General features: G+C 42.2%; 1 protein-coding gene across 1 annotated transcript in view; it reads right to left on the minus strand.

Moving 5' to 3' along the window:
- The window catches only part of HMCN1 (hemicentin 1), a 286,027-nt gene that overhangs the window by 185,939 nt on the left and 76,242 nt on the right, over positions 1 to 23,846 (minus strand). The window contains exons 10-16 of the mRNA XM_060233046.1: positions 22,019 to 22,140; positions 16,837 to 17,112; positions 6,261 to 6,402; positions 4,473 to 4,604; positions 3,745 to 3,854; positions 2,975 to 3,133; positions 1,540 to 1,734 (exon numbers count right to left, since the gene is read on the minus strand). Coding sequence (XP_060089029.1) covers positions 1,540 to 1,734; positions 2,975 to 3,133; positions 3,745 to 3,854; positions 4,473 to 4,604; positions 6,261 to 6,402; positions 16,837 to 17,112; positions 22,019 to 22,140 — 1,136 coding nt within the window. The remainder of the gene's footprint in view (positions 1 to 1,539; positions 1,735 to 2,974; positions 3,134 to 3,744; positions 3,855 to 4,472; positions 4,605 to 6,260; positions 6,403 to 16,836; positions 17,113 to 22,018; positions 22,141 to 23,846) is intronic.

The following is a 23,846-nucleotide window of genomic DNA, read 5'->3' on the forward strand; positions in this document are numbered from 1 at the left end:
ATAGAATAAGAACATTAGCTTTGCACTAGTAAAATGATCAGTGCCGATATATGTGTGTATTTGTATACCTGGTAAATTCTGTATATATATACTGTGCATCAAAAAGAAATGAATGGAAGTTGCTTAGCTGAAGTTCTCTGGGTTGCTTGAGAATTTTTGTGCAAATATTCAACAGCATAAAGATAGATGATAGATAGATAGTCCGAGAGACAGACAGACAGACTGACAAATATTATTTTATCGCAAAAAAACCTCAAGGAATCCAGAGGACTGCAGCTGAACAACTTCCATTCGTTTTTATTTGATGTATGTGACAAAAATTACAAGAGGCTACGTACAGTAACAATACTTGGTGGTTTGTTTCAGTTTATGAAAAATTGTCATATACTTTTCTTCTTCACAAGATGAGGCCAAACAAAAGCATTTAGATATATACTTAATGGAATAAACTATTTGAATTCTTAACTTAATGGATCTATACCTTCCCAAAATTTACCCAAATATTAATATAATTATCCATTCACCACACTGTCACAGTATGCCCTCCAGTATACACACTGTGAGCAGAGCAACAGTAAGAAATAGATGTAATATCATTTACTTCTCCAAAACAAGATAATCAATTATGAAAAGCAAGCATGATACAATTTGAAAGGCTGCTGAAGAGTGCAAAATCTACACCTCTTTAGACAGGGCTCTACCCAGATTTATGACTTTAAGTCCTTCCACAAGCATGCTTTCATACATTGCTTCTTCCTGAGGCTAAAATTGTAATGTGGGAAGTTCTTATATATTCAGGACTTTTTTTGTAGCAGGAACTCTTTTGCATATTAGGCCACACACCCCTGATGTAGCCAATCCACCAAGAGTTTACAGGGCCTCTAGTATAGAACCTAAGCTCCAGGAGGATTAGCTCCAGGGGGTGTGGTCTAATATGCAAAGGAGTTCCTGCTACAAAAAAAATCCTGTGTATATTTATATTCTTGTAAGCCTTGCAGATCTGTGTCATGCTGTTTCCGGAAAATTGTATGTCTTTTTAGCTTTCTTATGAACTGACCAGTGTATAAAGATTAACCAGCACGAGGAGATCTCCCAGAATTACAACTGATCTCAAGACTATGGATATCAGTTCCCCTGGAGAAAACAGCTGCTTGAAAGGTAGATTATGTGGCATTATATTCCTCTGAGGTCCCTCCTGTCCCCAACCACTGCCCTTTCCAGGCTCCACCTCCAAAACATCAGGATTTACAAATCCAGATCTGGCAACCCCTATTAAAAGCCCTTGAAAACAGAACAAGGTTAATGGTCTTTCTAAACAATTCCAGTGAGATAGCGCTGCTGCTCTCCTTCAGTAGCCCATTCCAAAAGGGGATGCAACAACAGAAAAAGTATGGGTACAGCAAGAAGATGAGTATACAGTCCTGGATAGAGCAGCAAGTGTGATTAAGAGGTACTTCTTTGTCTAAAAATCATAGCATGCAAAGTGACAATCAATTCAGTATTACAGTGTATCTTATTTACTTTATTTGTTCTACCTACTGTTAATAGAAAGGGCGCCTGTTCGGAGTTGGCTGATAGAACTAACAGCAAAGGGTCTTGAGAAAAGTGGGGCACCGTCCATGCGTTGCCACTTCACCTTTGGTTCTGGGTAACCATGAACATAGCAAGCCAGTGTCACATTTGAGCCAAGGTCCATCGATTCATCACTGGGCTCTTGTGTGAAAACGGGAGGTGCTGTCAGAGAGGGGGGGAGGAGAAATCCAAAAGCGGTAATATTATTTTAGAACTTCATAAGCAACATAAATTGGCTGAATCAAGATCTCCAAGTTTTATCTCTTACAGTATTCAAATAGTTGGCTCATGATTCAGCATGACCCTGTGAATGAAATGTTGTGTTTGGACACAAAGATTTTAATTCAAATCATTGCTCAGTCATGTAAGTATTAAATGTTCTTAGACAAGCATATCATTAGATCTCAGCCTCACACCTCTATTTGTAGAATGAAATCAATAACAAAATCTCTCAGAGGGCAGTTGAAAAGAGAAACTTTTGATTTAAAGTATTTTTCACATTTCAAAGTACCATATAAAGCAATGGCCTTCAAGCTTTCCAGGTCCAGGTCTCACCTTTTATCCCAGGTGACAATTTGAGACCCAATAAGCTGCAAGTAAATGTCCGGAAGTCAAATGACATCACAGGCATGCCATGGGGAAAGAAGGAGCCAGAACTCTCCTGTCCTAAAAAGGAATCATCTCCTCTGCCAAATGGTCCAGCTACCATCTAATAGGGGGCTATGTCCAAGATTAAATGCTACCAGCCACTGTACTGGTATGTCATTGCTGGGATGTACCCAGAAGAGACATAGTAATGTTGATGATGTCAACAACATTACACAAACATGTCCCTGCCCCCAATCCTCCTGCTGGCTGCCTGGCAACCTTAGATATAAGGGACTATAAAAGATAAATTTAGCCCAGTTGCTCCAATATGTCCTAGCACGGATTGTGTTTTGCTTGTAATAGACACAGGTTCATTTGATTTCCAGCAGCGTTAGGAAATTGTATTTTGTTTGGCACTGCAGCTGTGCATATCAGTCCCCTTCTACCCCATAGTCTATGCCCAGAATATATGAACACTGTGTTAAAATTGGCTGAGATCCAAAAAGTCACACACGGTGCTCCACAAACACATTGGGCACAGGGTGTTCTGGCCCTTCTTTTCATGGCTGCATCTCATGCTATCTAAAAAGATGCTACAAAAGATCACGGATCCTCAGGAGCAGCTTTGAAAACAGCATGAGAGGCTACAAGCCCAAGAGGAAAATAAGGAACTTGAGTGCTTCCCTCTTGCACGCCAGCCTCTTCCAGCCCCAGCCAACAGAACATGCTAATCAATAAAATGCATGCAGATGTGTTTATTTTTATACAAGCTCACAAAATTTGCAAGTCTTAATTCTGAAGCCATGATGCTTACAGCCAACGTCGAGAGTGATTTTGCCAGATGCGCTCCCTGCAGCATTGGTTGCAACACACATATAGTCACCAGCATCCAGATCCTGTGTTTCCTGGATTTTCAATTGTCCCCGAAGGACGTCAATAATAAGAAATTCCGATGCCCTTAACTCTAAATCTCCTAGACGCAGGTAAGGGTAATAACAGCAAAGAGTTAATAAAATACTTTTTTCACTCACTTTCCCACACATTGAATAACAAAGTCATTGCTATTTGATACAGTATAACTGTTTGAGACAGTAATACTGCTTCACTATAGATTTACAGATGAATGTGATGGTTGGTAGCAGGATGTAAGCATTATAGTGTACTAGTCAGAAACTCAACTGGTATGTGCTGTAACACTTGCTGTAGTGTTTGCAAGAGGATTTACTTCAGCATTCACGTCTAGGGATAGGCATGAACCAGCTCACGAACTAAAGTTTGTCATAAATTTTGGCCAGTCTGTGGTTCGCAAAGCAATCTTCATGAACTGAAGAGCCACCATGAACTTCCACAAATTTTGATGCAGTAATAGTGGGAATTATTTTTCATTAATATTAGTAGATTACTGCATGAATAGGAGGGAATATTTCATATTCATGAAGTAGTCCATTCATAGAGCGATGGTTTTTCCAAGTTAGAAGGTCTATGATACCTGTCCTCAAGTATCCATGAGTGCTGCAATTTTATCTCCTGGGGGAAACTGTCAAGTGAATCACTTAGACCCAGCATAGTAGAGCTGATAGGTACCTTTAAACCATTTAACCTGAGGAGGTGGAACTCCAGTGGTTTTGCATTCCATTACAGTTGTGTCTCCAAGAGCAATCAGAAGTTCTTTTTTGACAACAGTCAGCTTTGGACTTTCTGAAAAGAAACATGAGAAACTGAGGTTCTGTGCAAACTTTAAAACATAGTTTAAAATTAAGGGTTAGTTTTAGCAATACAGGCTTAGATCCCACAAATTCATTGCCATGGTACGAGAAAGGTGGAAGGGATGAAATTGCCTCCCTTCTTGTATTGGTGGGTCTAAGCTTGCAAAAGAGAGAAGGAAAAGCAATTTTGCCTTCTCCTTTCTCCTTCCCCCCAACCCACATACCTGTTTATCTACATGGGTCCCATGACCTAAGGAACCCCCTTTCTCGGGTCAAAATGAACTGCTGGGGAAGGGGAATGGAGAGAACATTTGAGTTCCTTCTACTGACAGAACACTGGACTCAGCCTGTAGTACTCATATGTATATCCATGTGTTTATAAAGAATAAACGGGGAGGGCCATTGCTGAGTAATCTGTAGAAGGTACAGGTCTGAGTTATAGGACTGTCACGTAAAAAGGGATCTTAAGTAGCGAGGCTGAGAACCACTGCCATAAAAACAACAAAGGCCTAGATAGACCAATTATCTGATTATTCAGCTTTCTGAGTAATTATGCATAGCACATATCAAAGAAAGCAATTGACATAACACTGTTCCTTCTTATACTTGCCAATATACATGAGGACCGATGTCTCCTGGACAGTTCCAGCAGTATTACTAGCCAAACAGCCATACAGTCCTGCATCTTTGGGGACTGCATTCCTGATAATCAGGGTGCCTTCAGGAGTGAGCCTATACCTGTGTGTCAACAAAGCATCTTCAAAAACTGGCTGTTACAATGACAAACTTGGGTTTTGCACCACACGCCACCCCAAACAGCAGCAATTCCTTTTAGAGTTTCAGCACAACATCACTGTCTGGTCATCCCCCTTCCAGGCTTTTCCTGCCTCAATTACAATCTTTCCCACACCTGCTACTTTCATGAATGATTACATTCATAAAGGCTTTGGGGAAACCATGGAGAGGAAGGCATGAATTTCCTCACCTTCCCCACCCACACCTTGCACCATTTCCACACCCAGCCCATTGCCAACAGGCTTTTTGCAAGGTTTCTAAAATTAGGTTTGACACTGTAGTAATATATGTACTACTGATCCAAAAAACCTTTGAAGGGGAGAAAAAATGGCAGGCAAGGGGGGAAAGAATGGGGACTCACCCCGTGCAGAAGCCACAATGGGAAATTGCCCTCCTCCCCATACAGAAGCAACCTTTATGTCATTATTGAAAAGTCTTGCAACTCTGCAGCATTCAAGAATCAATTTTCATGTATGCCTATCACATATTTCAAAGATGAAAAATACATAAGCCCTTATTTCTTTAGATCTTCAGGATCTAAACCTTGTTTTGTTCGCCAAGGATTTGATGGGCTATGAGACTCTGATTCAAAGAGAAGAGCGGGGTATAAATCTGCAATCTTCTTTGATGAACAGAAGGCATCTTTAAGGTGGGATGCATTTTGGGTTATTAGTTTATTTGCTTTTGATTTGTAATTTTTAAAAAGCTGCCTTAAACCAAGTAAAAAAGGCAGGGTCCAGATATTTTAATATGATCATAATAATTATTATATACAAATAAATAAATCATATTTTTGCATAACTGCACACATCCCACCTTTCACTCAGTATCAATGAACTTCATAAGGAGTTGGTTGATTTTCTGTCTAGCTAGACAATATAGCTTCATTTCGTGCCCAACAAAAGAACATTTTCTAAAAAGCATTTCTAAAGTCCATTGTTTCTATAAGCCTTCAGTCCAGTCCTCAGAAAGCACTACTGCTCTGTAGCACATTTTACTGGTAAAAGCAAGTTTATTATCCTGTTCCTTTCCTGCTTCTGGCAAATATCCTTGGCTCTCCTCTGCCCTTCCTCAAAGCATTTCTTATTGGACCACCAGCACGTCAGGTGGAAAACACCATTAGTGTCTGTCTCCCACCAAACAACTAGGGTGCATCGTCGATAATCCAAAAGAATATAATTCAGTGCTGATTAGGAATGGCATATTTCTATTGATGTTTGTTAGGCCAGCCTTATTTAGAAACTTGAAATGGGACTCTTTGTTCATGCTATCTCATTGCACATATTTATTTATTTACATTAGGCCATTTCCATGGCACCTGTCTGTTGTTAAAATAACTCACCAGGCAATTAACAGTAAGATAAAATCAATTAAAAAATTAAATTAAATTAATAAAAACAATGGCAACAGCAAACACTAGCAGCTAAAACTGAAATGCTCACAAAAGGGCAGCAAAACAGATCCATAAAACAGTAAACATTAAAACCATAAAGAATAAAAAAATCATCTGTAGTCAACATTTTCAATTACATTTTTTTCACTAAAAATCATGAACTTTTCTTCCAAAAAAAAAGATATGGAGAGGTACAGTCTGTGTACCTGTGAGAGCCCATGATAAACATATCATTGTGAGTCCAAACGATCATTGGCTTTGGGTAACCTGTTGCAGAGCAGCTGATGGATACCTCAGATCCTTTGGTAAATGACTGGTTTTTAGGGGAGACGACAGCTTTGGGTGGATCTATAAAATTAAAAAAAAAGTTTAGACTTTTCAGTGCATTGCCTTACCAGAGTTCCACATGAAAAGGGATTGTTCAGTGGAATCCAGACTAAAATTTGCAGAACTAAGAGTAAGTATATCCAAGTAACCCAGCCAAGGCAGAAAAAGAGAGGAGACAGAGGAAGGAAATTCCATACTAACCAGCTAAGGAAGTAGTAGCACACATAAGAACATAAGAAGAGCCTCTGGAGCTATCCTCCTAGTTCATCATCCTGTCTCACAGAGTAGCCAACCAGTTTCTCTCAAGATCCAACAGCAGTGCATAGAGGCTAAGGCCTTAGCCTTATGTTGCCTCCCGGCACTAGTATTCAAAGGTTTAATGTCCCTTTATGTGGAGGTTCCCTTTAGTCACCATGGTTAGTAGCCACTAATAGACCTATCTTTCATCAATCTAATCTCCTTTGGCAGCGAATTCCACATTTTAATCACTCATTGAGTAAAGGAGTATTTCCTTTGATATATTCTGAATCTACTGGCCACTGTGAAGGAACAGACAACCCGGACTCACAGTCTTTCTGCTGCAGTGCTTATTCCTTCATTTTCCTGAGACAGTCGCAGTTCTCGCTCCCTTTCTCTGTCTGCGCTTCTGCAGCTCCTCTGCTATCTGCCCCCCAACCTCCTGAACCTGTGCATTTAAATCACCCTCCCCTGCACCTGGAGCCTCCTCACCTTCAAGGGGCTGCACCTCCCTTGCCATCTCCTCACAGTCATCAGCTTTACTGGATAATCTCAAATTCTAACATTTCAGGAGAGAAAATGTTCTCTATGCCCATTGCCTATACCCTATCCATAATTTTATAAACCTCTACCATGTGTCTCATTAGTCATCTGTTTTCAGTCTTTATTCCTAGGAAAGGTGCTCCAACCCCTTAAGCTACTTAGTTCCCCTAGTCTGATCCCTTTTCCAGATAATCCCCAGCACAGAGTTTGCCTTTTTCACCGGTACACCAGTACTATGCACTAGGTCCGGCCCTTACCCAGCCGAGCCTGCTTGCAGGAATTGAGGCTGGGGGCCGTCTTTGCCCCTCCCAGAAGGAGGGAGGAGCAGCATCACCCGACATAGGGGTGTTTGCTGGGGCGGGGAAGCCCCGGCTCCCGCCCTCCTGCCACGCAGTTTGTTTTGGCTCTCTGCCCACCCACCCTCCCTCTGGCAGTACAGGCGTTTGCCAGTTGCCTTTTTAGGGGCCAGGTAGGAATTTTTTCGCTTCCACACAATTGGCTTATGTGGGGGTGTTTTTCGCCTACCTTGTACTGCCTTGTAGGTTAGGAATTGTTAGCGGTAGTTGTCTTGGTCGCAGGCTAGAGGAGGTTGGCCACAGGGTTTTCCAGGGGAGCACCTATGGCCTAGCACCGTTGGTGCGGTGGTCTGTATGAACCGTAGATGGGCTACACGGCTCAGTGTGGGGATTGCAGATCACAGGGAGCCTCACCTGGGCGGATCTTTCCACGGGGATTGATGCCGGCCCGGATGGTGGTGGCTCGAGGCCTGGCCGCTCAGCTACAACCCGAATTTGGCGGGCTTGTGCTGGGGGCAGGGTGGCTCGCCCTTTGGACAAGGCAGGGTCCGGGGTTGACCCCAGGGCTTGTCTGGTCAGGTTTTCACCCCCCCTGCCAGTTACAGTTATTTAGTGTTTTAATAAAGCGGCCCGGTTTTAAACCCAACACTTGTGTCTGCTTCTTCATTCCGACTGGGGGGGCAATGACCCCAAAGTCTCTTTCCCTCTCAATCTCAGAAAGTTCAGACCCCATTAGTGTATATTCAAAAGTTGGGATATTTTTTTTTTTTGCTCCAGTGTGCATCACCTTACACTTCACTAAAATGAACTTTATCTAAGACATTGTTGCCCACTCCTCTAATCTGCTGAGATCCTCTTGGAGCCCTTCACAGTCAGCCTTGGTTTTCACCATCCCATGTGTAATTTGCAAATCTGGCCACTACACAGCTCACACTCAGTTCTGGATCATGTACGAACAAATTAAATACCACTAGTCCTAATATCAATCCTTGTGGGATCTCACTGCATACTTCCCTCCATTGACAGAACTGCCCATTTATTCCTACTCTCTGCTTTTTTTCATTTAACCAATGTTTAAATCCATAACAGGACCCACCCTCTTATCCCATGACTACTAAGCTTACTCAAGAGTTGAAAAGTGAGGTACCTTTTCAAAAGCCTCCAAAAGGTTGGGGAGATAGGACTTCCTTTTGCAGAAAGCCATGCTGGTTTTCCCTCCACAGGCTTTGTTCTTCTATGTGCCTAGCAATTCTGTCATTCATATCAGTTTGTACTAATGTGTTTGTAGTGATATGATGGGACAGACATTAGGCTAACTGCCCTGTAATCTCCTGATTCCTCCATGGACCACTTTTGAAAAATTGGTGTAATGTTTGCTGCTCTCCAGTCTTCTGGTATAGCAGCTAAATTTAGTGACAAGTTACACATACTGGTTAGTAGATCAACAATTTCATATTTGACTTCACTAAAAACTCTCCTATGTATACTATCAGGACCTGAAGGAGATTGACTGGTTTTTAATTTCCCTAATAGGTTTGGAAATTTAGTTGACCTGTCATCAACTAAATTTGACTCAGTTCTTCAGACTCCCTTCCTGAAAATAGTTTCTCTGGCCTTGGTACATGGTGCACAGTCCCCACAGGGGACACAGATGCAAATAATTCATTTTGCTTCTCTGCCATCTCCCCATCTTTCTTTAGCAATCCTTTAATTATTTTGTCATCCGCAGTCTCAACTGCCTCTCTGGCTAGTTTCCTACTTTGGATACATCTAAAGAAATGCTTATTATTTGACATGATGCAGACAACAAATGGGTCTCTTTGAAGCAGGGCAGTCAGCTGCAGACAGACATGTGGAGCTACCTACATTAGGCTTCATTGAGTGATCAGAACATTATCGGAGCCTAACATAAGCCAACAGAAGAGTAAGATCAGCCACAGTTAAGGGGCCCACACAAACACAATTTATGTCTTCAACAGAACATGTTTAATCCAAGAAACATCCAGCCTGTACCTTCCAGATTCACAAAAGACACAGCCAACGGGAGTCACTGTCTATTCTGTCTAAGGGTTGGAGAGAGGGCACTGTGAAACCAACCTTAGTTTATGCAAACAGCAGATCACATTGCTAAACTGCTCCTATATTGTACCACTGCCAACTGTAAATGGGAGAATTTGCATCCCCATGTTTCTGGGCACCACCATAAAAAACCATCCCCCCTGCCCATATAAAACCAGATAAAATGGAACATTTTATAATATGATTTATTATGTTTAATAGCATTGAGTCAAGACCAGCAATCCAGCCAACTAAGTACTGTCTTTCCTTACCTGGAAAATGCCATCATGACTTGCTGAGACTTTCAGCAGAAGACATCAGGTCTTGTACCAAGGATCTCACACATTTGCTCTCTGGCACTAAGCCCTGGTCCTTCTCAGCAAGGCTACTGCATGTAAGACACTAACATTTTGAAAATACCAATCGGTACATTGTAATTTGTAACTCGAATTACTCTTTCCATCTTGAGATTCACTTGAGAGTTCCCTCTCCAATTAGCTGTTGCCAATGCCAAAAGAAACAATTCATAGGAAAAATGATCTTCCTGCAAACTTTAAATGGTTTCTGTTTGGGGAGTTTATACTAAGGACACTGGAGGATCAACTTCCCATCATTCATTCTTGCATTTCAGGAGAATACACTGGGGTTTTTTCACCCAAAATAAGAACTTTGCTACAAAGAGGTTGAAAACAACAACTAAAAACCCCTGAAGTGTAAATTCAAAAGTTTTCATCCAGTGCTTTATGGACTCAGTCTCATAAAAAGTATATTGATTTACAGCTTGTCCCATGTCATGGGATCAAGATGGAAAGTAATAGATTTCAAAGATATCATGTTTTAACAGAATCATGTATCAGTTAGGGACACCATTTAACTAAAGTTTGTTGGAGCATCAAATAATTATTGCCTTTTAATTTTCATGGAACAGAGCCTCAATCTATTTCATCAAATATTGCAAGTAAAAGGAATGTTCATGAGATTGTTCTTTTATTGAAACAAACAAAAAGGCATCTGGAAATGTTGTCTGTGCTTCACCCAGTGTTTTGTCTCGCATGTGCCTTTGGGCTTTTAAGGAATTTGCAGATATGGAAGTCACAATGAATGCATCTCCCTGGTGCTAAATATTTCTACTCCTTCTATAGCTTTTTCAAAAAGATGCTCATTTATATGCAGATCTCATCTGCATATGGGAAGAGTATGAAACTGGACTAACAAAAATTGGTGTCAGTTACACCTCTATCCAAGTGATCTGTTTTTCCTTTATATCCATTGTGTCATCAGGGAATTTCAGAAGATAGTGCAGGATCTTAACTGTAACAGCTGCACTTTCATTAAATAGAGCAACAATCATTCATGAAGATAGTTTCAGGTGGGTAGCCATGTTAAACTGTGGTCCTGGAACAAATGTTAAGTCTCATAGAACTTTAAAGAACAAAAAACTTTCCCAAGGTATGAAACTTTAAGAATTCAAGTTCACTTTGTCAGATACACACAGCTTATTCCCTGAAAAAGTATATCTTGTCCTATGATTCCTCTGTAGGGATGGGAACAAACTGGCTCAGGAATGAAAGTTTGTGAATTTTGGTTGGTTTGTGTTTTGTGAAGCAATGTTCGTGGAAGGCCAAGCTACACAAAAATTCCATTAACTTTCATGCTGTTTGTGGTAATTCCTGAATTGATACCTTTCCAGACAGACTGTCCCCACTGAATTAAACTGTTTACAATGGCCTTCTCAAGCCTTGGAGACACCAACAGGGGTCCTCCAAAGCTTAATAGACACTGCTGATTGCCAATAGAGTTCTCATTCTACTCTATGGGGATCAGAATGCTAAATATACCCTCAAATTAGCTGACACCCTCTTGTCTGTTGGCAAACAGAGAGTCAGGGAACTTGTTGAAAGCAGGACACATTCACTCCTGACTGTGAGCTCCTCTCCTCTTCTGGGATGTGAGCAGAGAGGCTTAGCTACTGGGTGCCTTAGCAGAGGGCCACATTTATATCCTCCTCATTGTAAATACTTCTCCCCTTCTGGAGTTTGGGTGTTAGGTAGACTCAGGGTTTTGAGCCACTCCCGTTCTCTGTTCACGCTGAGGAGAGGGCCTTAGCTACTGGATGCCTCAACTGAGAACCTACATTTATACCCTTCTAATTGTGAACACCTCTCCCCTGCTGGGGTTTGGGTGTTAGGTGGACTCAGGACTTTGAGCCAACCTATCTTTCGGCTCCCACTGAGCAGAGGGGCTTAGCTATTAGGTGCCTTGGCTGAGGGCCCGCAGTTATACCCTTTGATTGTGAACACTTCTGTGCCATGAGGGTTAAAGTGGGTGCAAAGGGTGCTCAACATGGAGGGAAGAAGTCCTTCATCTCCCTGTATCACAGGCCCCAAACCATCTTGTCAGCCCACTGGAGTCCAGCCCAAGTGGGGAATCACCAGGAATCTTGGAGCCTCCTTTCCCTAATCTGTTTCTGGGGCTCTCCACAGAGGCAACAGAGTTGTTAGCCCTGTCCAGACACGAGCAGCTGGAGAGGAGGACTCTGACAGCAATGATTCGAGGGGGGGAAGCACCTTCCCTTACACAACTCCCTGTTGCTGCTCCCACCTCAAGTATACCCCTCAGTGGCCCCTTAAACTCAGTACCAGAAAACAGCTGTCCCTCCTACCTTCTTCAATCTTGGGCCCCCATTTCCAGCCCACACTTTATAAACATTTATGTAGACCCCCAGTGACCCCTGTGTGGAAGAGTGCCAGGTGTGCCATGTCCATTTCTGAACAGGTGGAAACCTCAAACATTTGTTCTCCTCCAAAGGCACCTGCAAAAGGTGCACCCCAAGATGTTGCCACTGGAGGAAAGAGTTGCAAGCCAAAGGGAAGAAGAAGAGGCCAACTCTCTCACACATGGTCACAGATGATGGAGCCAACATGCTGGCAGTGGTGAAGTCTGTGGGCCTCTAGGGAATCATCTGCCTGGAGCACACACTTCACCTGGTGATGAAGCATGCTCTGAGACTGGGGAGCACTGTCAATGCCAGCTGGGTAACTGCCACCCTTGAAACGTGATCCTTGCTTAAGACCTGCTGGCACCTAGTTGCTCACTTCTCTCACAGCATCAAGTCTGCCTGCCTGCTGCATGACAGGCAGGGGGAGGGGTGAACCCAAACACCAGCTCATCCTGGACTTACCCACCCACTGGAACACCACCTACCCCATGACTGTGCTTTGGTGGAGCAAAAGAGCATGGTGCAGGATGGCATCTTACTGAACCTTACATCATCTGGTGCACTTTTCTTGTAGTTTTGATCACTCACAGATTGATATATGTGCACCTGACAGAAGCATTTTCCTGTGCTATAGTAATGGTGCAAATAAAAAAATTAAGGATGATACAAGAACATGCCCTAAATTTCTATTCCTCAATAACTTTCTTTCAGTCTCCATTCCTACATGGCAGATGTCTTGCTCGCTTCAAAAATAAAAGCCACAACAGTGTTAGGTGAGGCTCTTCACCCACTGCACTGGCTGCAGCTACACTGGTGTTTCAACAACAACAATAATCTTTAATGGCATATGACAGCATCACAGACAGGCAAGGAAATAGCAGTAATCAGTTATTGACACTTATTAATACTGTCTCTTCTCTTGGCGGCCAGATACAAAAATTTGGCTACCATTTCCATAGTCACTACACAACAGTTAGAGAGTAGAAAAAGTGTCTTACTCTCATCAGGTTGATTTTTTTTTTATCTCTCAGTAACAGCTCCAAAAACAAGGCTCAGAGATCACAATAATAGGTGCAATGCAAAAGAATATGATCCAGGCTTTCTATTCCGTTAGCATCACAAGAGCATAGACTATCAGTGTATGGGATTTTACAAAACCTTCCAAACAATACAGCTGAAGATAGCACATTAAAACGGGCTAGCATAAAGGCTCTGGTGTTTCTTATAGCAGATTTGTGAAGAGAAATGTAGTTCCTTAAATCAGAGTTTTAGCGATCCCTGCCTAACCCATCCACATCTCCAAGTGCTTAGGTGAGTAAACTTGCTCTTCACACTTGAAGTTTTTGCTACAAGGAACACTGACGGAACACTAATGGAATACTAGTACAGCTGTGTCAAACATGATTGCTGAGCAAACGATGCTCTGCGATCATGAGAGGGAAAACATAGCTGACAGGCTAAATGGTTCTGGTAAAAGGGTTAGAATCAAATCCAGATTATTTTTTTTAAAAAAAATCAGTGTATATGACAGAATTGTTCAGAAAAGATTTGCCATGTGCACAGCTGCCAGGGCTATTTTGATTCTGTTTTAAACCTTGCCAAAAGAGACTTGGGGAAGGGAGATGTTTGAAATGTTTCATGGGTCTGAGGAAGATCTACTCTTCTGTTGACATTAGGAAACTGAGACTGGCTCAAGTGGGAGTACACACTGTGCCCAAATAGCACTTCTTCCGACAATGCGGTGTTATTTTATACACAGCAGAAGAGACTCTCAGAAATCATGGTCTTTGATTAAGACACATATTTTGTACATTATAGCACTTGGCCCTGTGGAAGTCAACAAACTACATGTTCCAGAGCAGCAACATCTGGCAAAAGTTATGGACATTATTTTTTGTCCCAGTAGTAGCAGTGACACAATAAGGGCAAGAGAACTAATAGGGGTGTTTTTTTCCCATGTTGTTTGCTTTTTAAAAAAGAGAAAAAAAGGACAGATTCCATTAATACCCTCCCCAGGTTTTTAACACAGCTTTGGGATTTCTTTTCTTCAAAATCCTATGAATGATTTCCTGCCTAGGTCCAATATTTCAGAATGGAAGCAGAGATACCAGAATGAAAAATACTGCACCTTCCCTGCTCTCTTCCCTTTGAAACAAGCCAAGCCTGGAAAAAAATATTTTCCATATATAAACCAAGAAGTAAGTGTGATATGTATGGAGAGCCATGTGTGTGAAACAGCATCTCTTCTGGTTTAGGCCATATAAAACATCCCAACCTTACATGGAACATGGAAATTCTACCTGCACTTCCTCTAACTTACTCTCTAAATTGCATCCCTGACAAATTCTTCTTTCTCCAAATAGAGTGACTTCTTTGTGCCTGATCTTGTCATACAGATGACTGGCTAATCAAACCTACCTGAGAAAAGAGGGATAAGTTATAAATTCTCATAGTTTCATGGGATACACAGTGCTATCTCCAATCCTTCCCTCCACACATCTGTATTTTCAGTATAAATGGAAAACTTCAAAAGGACATATAATTGCCACCTATTAAAACCTGCTGAGAATGGTAATTAGCAACCAGGGGGCACCCTTGCATCTTTGTGTAAGAGAATAAACTGCTGTCAAGTCTCAGCCAATTTATGATGGACTTCCAAGGCAAATGAGAAGCAGAGCTGGTTTGCCATTGCCATTGCAGAGTCTTCCTTGGAGGTCTCCCTTCCTGCTTAGCTTCTGAGAACTGACAAGATCAGACTATACCCTACCGCCTTCCTTCCACATCTTTGTGTACCTACGTGTACACTTTGTGTACCTACGTGTACACTTTGTGTACCTTTGTGTACCGTATGTTACGGCAGCCCCTGTGATAGCTAATTATTACTCACAGCAGGTTTCCTTGTCAGTGATTAAGTGACTTTTGGAAGCTTTTTCCTCCCGTAGGCTTTGAGATGGGAAAAAAGCTTTGAGACTCTTTTATGTTCTAAATAGGATATCAGCACTACAGCAGAGAGAGAGAGAGAGAGAGAGAAATTTTGAACAAAAATATGCAGTTAAGCCAAAGATTCATCCCATCTTCTCTTATTGCTTCCAGTTAAGAAAGCATAAGCCTTCTGTCAGGATTTTCTTTTTTTTTAACAGCCAAATCTCCTTGGTTTTAAATTCCTTCCACGCTTCCAGCAGAAAAAGGCAGCTGTGCTGTATTTTGAATGCTGTTGTCTTTTATTTAGTTAAGGTAAAATTGATAAAATGAGATAACTCCATGGATGCCATTCTTGAGTTCCACAGAGGAAGGGAATTCATCACATACATCTGTGATGAATAAATTGCTCTCAAAGTTTGTCTTACCTCGTGAAGTCAAAGAAACCTACCAGCAATTCGGGATACTTGCACAAAGGGAACAAAAAGAGAATAGGAATATCTGTCTAATATGTTTTTGTCCTACCCTTCCTCTGAAGCACCTCACATCATTCTCCCTTCCCATGTTATTCCTATAACTCTGTGTGGTAGGTTAGGCTGAGAGAGTGTGATGGGGCCAAGGTCACCCAGTAGGGTTGCCAATCCCCAGTTGGGGGCAGGGGATCTCCTGGTTTGGAGGTCCTCCCCCTGCTTCATGGTTATCAGAAAGGGAGGGGGGTTGAATGTCTACTGGGTAGTCCATTATACCCTATGGAGACTGGTTCCCATAGGGTATAATGGAGAATAAATGTATGGCTATCTGGGGCTCTGGAGGGCTGTTTTTTGAGGTAGAGGCACCAAATTTTCAGCATAACATCTGATGCCTCTCTGCAACCACCCCCTCCCCCAAGTTTCATAAAAATTGGACCAAGGGTGTCCAATTCTATAAGCCCCACAAGGACGTGCTTCCACTCTCCATTATTTCCAATGAAAGGAAGGCATTTAAAAGGAGCACAGTCCCTTTAAATGTGATGACCAGAACTCCCTTTGGCGTTCAGTCATGCTTGTCACACCCTTGCTCCTCGCTTCATTGCAAAGTCTTCAGATATTTCCAGAGTCAGACCAGGCAACCATATCACCCAGCAAGGTTTGTGGCAGAATGTAGCTTTGTACCAATTCTCTCAGGTCCTAGTCAAGGACTGTAATCATTAGACTGTCCTTTGGTATTCAACACCTCTTCCTTGCCAAACTTCTTCATATCACAATTACTCTGGATTTCATGCTCCTTATTACAAGCACTTGTGCTTTGTATATAACTTTTTAAGTGTTTGGTAAAATCTTAACAGCAATTTATACAAACAACACACACACACAAATAAATGGGAGCAGTGCAAATAGAACCAGTGTGGTGTTGTGGTTAGACTGTCTGACTAGAATCTCGGGGACATGGATTTCAATCTCTGCTCTGCCATGGAATCTCACGGCCTGATCTTGGCAAGGCACTCTCTCTCAGTCTAATTTCCTTCACAGAGTTGTTGTGGTGATGATAAAATGGAGGTGCTGATAATGGTGTTGTAAACCACTCTATGTCCCCCATTAGAGAGAACAGAGAAATACATAAAAGGCCAAGTTGTGAACTGGAAAAGGAAAAAAGAAGCTGCTGATCCCACTTTGAAATATGATTTTTTTTCTCTCTCCGTGTTACCTTGAACTGTAAGGAATACAGATGCCATAGAGGAGCCGCCCTCATTAGAAGCCACGCAGCTGTATTCGCCAGCATCTGAGAGCTTCACCATTTTCACCTCCAGGGACAGATTGCTCATCATCCGTATTCGGGAGGGCTCCACAAGTTTCACATCCCGGTTGTTTCTATGCCAGGTAAGATTGTACCGTACTGTGCTTACAGTTAAGCATGTCAGGATGGCTCGATCACCAGGAGTGACAGTAACATTATTAGGAACTCGTATGATAGGTGGAGGTTCTGTGGAAATAAAAAAAAGGGAACAGGTAAGAGCAGGAGAGGCCTTAATTAACTACTTGTTCACAAAGAACAGGCTGTTAAAACGCAATACAATGACTCTGTATCCAGCCCTGAGCCCCCTTGTGGGAAAGGCAGGATAGAAATTGAATAAAGAAAAATAATTTTAAGGTCCAACTTCAACGGTAGACTAAGACTACCACAGAGCAAGGTTCCAGATAAATGGGGGTCATCCGATCTGGATGGCTTCCCTGATCTCGTCAGATCTCAGAAACTAAGCAGGGTTGGCCCTGGTTAGTAACTGGATGGGAGACCACGAAGGAATACAGCCAGGGTGACTGTGCAGAGGAAGGCAACAACAAACCACCTCTGTTAGTCTCTTGCCTTGAAAAACATACAGGGTCGTCTGCGACTTGATGGCACTTTACAAAGAAATGCACACACAGTTCAATGTAAACTAACACTGAGCACCTAATGGATGGGCTTGTATGAATGACCACCTACCATAATTGTTTTTTCCTATTTTAAAAAGGAATACATTCTCAAATTTCATTACAGAAATAGGCTGGAAAATGTGCAACTTGAGTTATAATAAAAGTCTTCACATCCTGGGTTCATAGATAATGTTTGGGTGTTCCTGTTTCCCAGTTATATTTTGCTATCAATACCCACCATTAGTCAATATAACACACATAGATCATGTCTTCTCTTTTGCATGTTTTAGCCATTAAATTCAAATTTTTACAAAAAATTCTAATACCAAGCTCAGAATAAATCGGGCAAACAAAACAGGATTTCCCCCCCTGCCAAATATTCACTTTATTATTTGAGACCAGTGTGAAAATTTTCTTGACACAGTTTAGGTTTTCTTAGAGCAAAATTCAGAATCTGTTTTCAAGAGCCTTCTCGTTTTTGTTTTTTTTTATGAATAGCGCTGACCAACTGCTGGATCTCTCCCAGGCAAAACTTTCTCATATTCAAGGCATGGGGTATACAAGTGAACAAGCCAGGTGCCATTTTCAGATTTAATATAGCAAGAGGGGAATGTTCAAGTGTTTGTTGATTCAGCAGTGGAGGAATGTCGACCCGATTCCAACAATTTCACGCAGTTGATGGAAGGAATAATCTCTGATCCACTGTTTCAGTCCAACACAGTGAAAATGCTTAAGAAGTCACATTTCAAATTCTTTTAAAAATATCCTTAGAGAATCTGCAGTCCAGATCAGAGGAGATAGGCTTTCAGTTTCACCCTATATCAGAAGCAGCAGCAAACTAATTATACCTTTGTTCACCTTTCATGGTCAGGGAATAAAGCATGGCAGCAGAACATGATAATCAGAAGTGCAGAAAGTAGCTTAAATAATTCACCAGTAATGTCTCCTGACCTGGATAGCTCAGGCTAGCTGGATCTTGACAAATCTCAGATGTTAAGCAGTGTTGGCCTTGGTTAGTGCCTGGATGGAGGACCACCAAGGAAGTCCAGGAATGCAGCACAGAAGGAGGTAATGAAAAACCACCTCTGTTCATCTTTTGCCATGAAAACCCTATGGAATTGCTAAAAGTCATCTAATGGCCAACCCCCCACCCCCAAACTCACCACCCTATCTCAGGGAGGAGGATTAATCGAAGCAGAAGATGTGAGGTACCACTGCAGCCACTTTCTTACTGATACTCTATACTGGCCTGTACTGACTTACTTTCTCCCCCAGAAAGAGGAAACTTCCTCCAGCTATGGTGGTATCAGATTCTAGTGACTGCAATGCTGGATTGAAATGTGGTTCATGTCAGTTTATGGCTGAACCACAAACTGAACCAGGAGGTTCGTCCATGAACTGAATCACTTTGTGGCTCGTGGGCCCACAAACTCAATTGAAAAGGACCACAGTCCTCCTCGCCTCTTTTTTCTTTAGCCAAATATTCCCCTTTCTGCAAGGACTCTGATGTTAGCTTCTTTAATTACACAGTCAGATACAAATCATCATTTGGTGGCTAATTTTAACCTAGCTGCAGACAAAAACATTTGTATGAGTATGATTGAAATCGCCATAGTTTCTGTGTTTGGTTTTCTGTTTTAAATTATACATAATTATTTACATCTATCTGAATGCAATCATTCACATTTTGGAGGAGGAGGAGGATTTATATCCCGGCCTTCATTTGGAATCTCAGAGCAGTTTACAATCTCCTTCCCTTCTTCTCCCCACAGACACCCTGTGGCTGAGAGAGCTCTGAGACAACTGCTCTTGAGAGAACAGCTCTGAGTGAATTGTGATTTGACCCAAGGTCACCCAGCTAGTTGCATGTGTAGGAGTGGGGAATCAAACCCAGTTCTCCAGATTAGAGACCACTTCTCTTAGATTAGATTAGAGAGCCAGTTTGGTGTAGTGGTTAAGTGTGCGGACTCTTATCTGGGAGAACCAGGTTTGATTCCACACTCCTCCACTTGCACCTGCTGGCATGGCCTTGGATCAGCCATAGCTCTGGCAGAGGTTGTCCTTGAAAGGGCAGCTGCTGTGAGAGTCCTCTCAGCCCCACCCACCTCACAGGATGTCTGTTGTAGGGAAGGGAGATAAAGGAGATTGTGAGCCGCCCTGAGACTCTTGAGTGGAGGGCGGAATATAAATTCATTGTCTTCTAAATCCAATATCTTTTTAACCAATACACCAAATTGGTTCTCTGGGAATCTGAGCTTTCATTTCTAGGATATTTTGGCCCCCTCCTGGCCAAGCCAACAATGTCGGCAATTAGGTCGGGGCCATTTTTTCCCCACCCAGGGAAGGATCGGGAGGCTGACAATCCTTCCCGGCATATGGGGAACTGCATTGGGTGGGGCGGCAGGGGCTATATTAGCCCTGACCCCGCCCAAACACACGCAGTTTTTTCCCAACTCTCAGCCCACCCACCCACCCTGCAGCAGTACAGGCTCTGACCGATCGCCTTATTAGGGGCCAGGTAGGAATTTTTTCACTCTCACACGATTGGCCTGAGGGGAAGTGTTTTTCGCCTACCTTGTACTGCTTGATAGTGAAGGTTGTACTTTCAGGTTAGAGATTGTTGTGTTAATCGGTCGCTTGGCAGGAGTAACAGGCTACAGAAATTAACAGGTGAGCACCTACGGCTCTGCACCAGCTTGAGTGCATGTGGTCTGTAAAAACAGCAGATGGGCTTCACGGCTCAATGCCACGAATGCAGATCACAACAAAGCCTTACTGGGGGGGCGGATCTTTCTTGTCAGATTGATGCCAGCCCTGGTGAAGGTGGAGTTTAGAGCATGGCCGGCCCAGCACCAGCCATAATCCAGGGCTCGTTCTGGGGACTAGGTGGCTCGCCCATCACAGGGCAAGGTGGGGTCACGGTATGACCCCAGGGTTTGTCCTGTTAGTCTTACAGCCCTTGCCACCCCAGTTATTGTGCTAATGTTTAATAAAGCGACTCCGTTTACCCAAATTACTGTGTCAGCCTCTTTATTCTGACTGGGTGGGGAATAGATGCCCATTTATTAGCCTGTCCTACTACCATTCACTGGAATAAATGTACCCTGTTCTCACCAACCTACTAAAATTCTGTGCTCCACATAAGTAGCAACAAGAATAGCTTCTGTCTGTACAGGTTTATTTCTTCTGCAATCTCAAACATTTATCCAACAACACCGCTAAGTTTTTCATTTCTAAATGACAGGTATGAGAACAAACCATTTTTTAAAATAAAAATTTATCACTTCACACTCATTAATCCTTATAAGATTTTTTGAAAGATTTATAATACTTAACTAAACAACCCTCCATGACAGCACTAAATTTTCATGTCTAGGATGATTTATAAGCCTGCATGTATCATCACAGAGGCAAATTTTTTACTGTGAAATTCTTTCAAGACATTTACAGTCATATTTTAAACTCCAGCTGAATACAGCTCAGCTGGCTGTATTTGCTCATTGTCTCATTGCTTGGAAATTTGGAGCAAATGTATTGCCTTCTGAAGGGAAAAAAACCCTATGTTGTTAAATCTATTTTCTGTTGAGTCATCATACATTGAACCCTTCAATACGTTAGATGTTTTCAGAGACTTTCCATCTGTTTCCAGCACAGAAACATTATATGTTATTTATGGTATCTTTTATAGAATTCATTCATCTGAGAAAAGAAGCAACTTTAAGCTGTTCTGATGATGCTTCTGAAGCAATTTCCCAACAAACATTCACTGTAGCTCCTAGCAAACACACCGAATCACTGATTTTCAAGCCTAGAGGTTTTCACACCAAAGAGGTCCAGGGGAAACTGTGGAAATGTCATCCTTTCTACCCTTACTCATTGTCCACACTCATTGTTCACTCAAGATCAGATTTTGTATGTCTTGAATGGATTGGGACAAAAGGCAGTTTCTCAGCCTATCACCTCCCAGCAAATACAATGCTGATTGTTGGAAGATGAGGTCACTTCCTCACACTCAATGTTGACAATGGAGAATAAGGGATCTCAAGTCAGGCGGACAGAATGATAAGTACTCTAGACAAAATGTCACAAAATAGATATGATGCAAGATACCATAACTTTATTATTTTTTTTTTTACTTTAAAGCTATCATTCAGGGCTGCTAATTTGACTGGAATAATGGTGCAGGGGGAAGGATGCGCTGAGCCTCCCCTCCAAGCCATAGTCTGTTGCCACCATAACTTGTGAGAGTGAATTTCATAAAGTCAATTATTGAAAGAGCAAAGGATGTTCTGCCATCTTTTAATACGGTACTTCATCGCTATGCCAACATTTTAGTGTGTGAAATATATTCTTGGTAGATTTACTTCATCAAACCATATATGGTAGATTTACTTCATCATCAGAGCAGCTTAAAGTTGTTTTCTTTTCTCAGTAAAACAAACCTTTTGGGAGAAGAGAAAATAATCAGCACTGACCTGACACATCCAGAAATGTCTGTGCGCGCCCGGTTCCAGCACTACTGACAGCAATACATTCATAAAAATCTTCATCCAACAGTGAGACTTTGGCAATCTCCCAGTTCACACTCACTGATTCTCTGTAAAACAAATTGTAAAAGGAATGACAGTGGAAAACCTAGGGCTTAGTCTCTTCTTGGTGACCAGTCTTTCCCTACCATCTTCACTCTGCCGGGCAGGCTCAGGACATGGCATCTGTGCTCATTTTTAGAGAAGGGAAGTGTTGCCCACAGCCCAGGCCAATTGCTAGACCCTAACATTCAGCAAAGAGAAGGTCATCCTCTCTTTACCAGGCAAGGCCAGAAAGCCCTCCAGGCCTGGCCATCTCAGCAGCTTCATACCACCACTACAACCACTAATCAAAGCACTTACACTGTATGGCCGTACTCCCTTCTGTGCTTGAAGGAGGCTCAAGCACCCATAGTTCTAGGTAGCTGAATAGAGTAGGCCATATCCACAGTCAGTGAGGTTCATAGTTAAGACAATGAGACCTTGACACACAGTGTGTTGGATCCAGACTTTATTTTCCAACAGCAGAATGGAATTTTCCTTCCTCTTCCCCTCCCATGGCAGCCCACTGATCTCCACAAAATGCTGCTCTTGGGGGCAATCTGAGGAATGGCATGAGAGGGTGTCTGAAGCAGGAAGAGGGAATCACTAGAAATGGCCAATTTAGTCCAGATAAATTGTATCTATATTAATATTCCTTTCTAAAATGAAATATTTGGAGTATAAAAGAAAGAAGCAGAGAAAACATGGATTAGATGCCCAAGAGCATCACATGTTGTATTTAAGCTGCTTTGGGCCCCTTGGGAGGGAGAACAGTATAGTAGAATTGTTTTGATAATATTAAATAAATATACATCCCATTTAGGGCTGCCAAGTCCCCAGTCCGGGCTCCACTGGGCCAGTGGAGGTCGCCAGTGTGATGACATCACCCAAAAGTGACGTCATTGCACCGGCAATGGTGTGCAGTGGCCACTCTAGGTGTTTCTGGGGAAACTCTATGGTACCTATTGTACCATAGAGTTTTCCCTCTCAAATGGCTAGAGTGTCCAGGAAAACCATAAAGTTTCCCCAGAAATGCCTAGAGCAGCTGTGTGCAATGTCACTGGCGCAATTATTTCACTTCCGGGTGACATCATTGCATTGCCAGCACATGCTTTGGGCGCACGCTTTGTGCACACGTGAAATTCCCCCGCTCCAGAATGCACAGGATTTGACAACCCTAATCCCATTGTATACGGTGCACAGCACTGGAAAGATCTTAATATGTCCATGCAAAATGTCTACATTTTTTAAAAAAAATAAAAGCATTGTTTTGCTATTTTTCACTCATCTATACAGTTTGCTGCGTCTGAAAACTCAAGGCTTTTTTAATGATTTCCTGTTTAATGTTCATGTTTGTAAGGCCTTTTTGGAGTGCCATCCTAGGCAGCATTCGCCCTTCTAAGCCCACTGACTTCAATGGACTTAGAAGGATGTTAACTCAGTTTAGGAAGGCTTTCATAGTCATACTTCTGACAACTGCCTCCAAAATGTACTGACAGCCCCTCATCAACAAACAGAAATACAAAACAACCACAAGAATTCAACCATCAAGCAGCTGAGTCCACAATTTCTCATGATGAAATACCACTTGGCCCATCTAATCATACATCACAGTGTTCATTCATACATGTGTGCGTGTATTATTGAGACTATCACTATTAATATGTTATGCCTGTCTTCCTCCTAAAATCAAGGTAGACGAATCCATACGAAACTTGATCAATCCTTTTTAACA

This window comes from Heteronotia binoei, chromosome 2 (assembly GCF_032191835.1).
Source record: "Heteronotia binoei isolate CCM8104 ecotype False Entrance Well chromosome 2, APGP_CSIRO_Hbin_v1, whole genome shotgun sequence".
Lineage (NCBI taxonomy): Eukaryota > Metazoa > Chordata > Lepidosauria > Squamata > Gekkonidae > Heteronotia > Heteronotia binoei.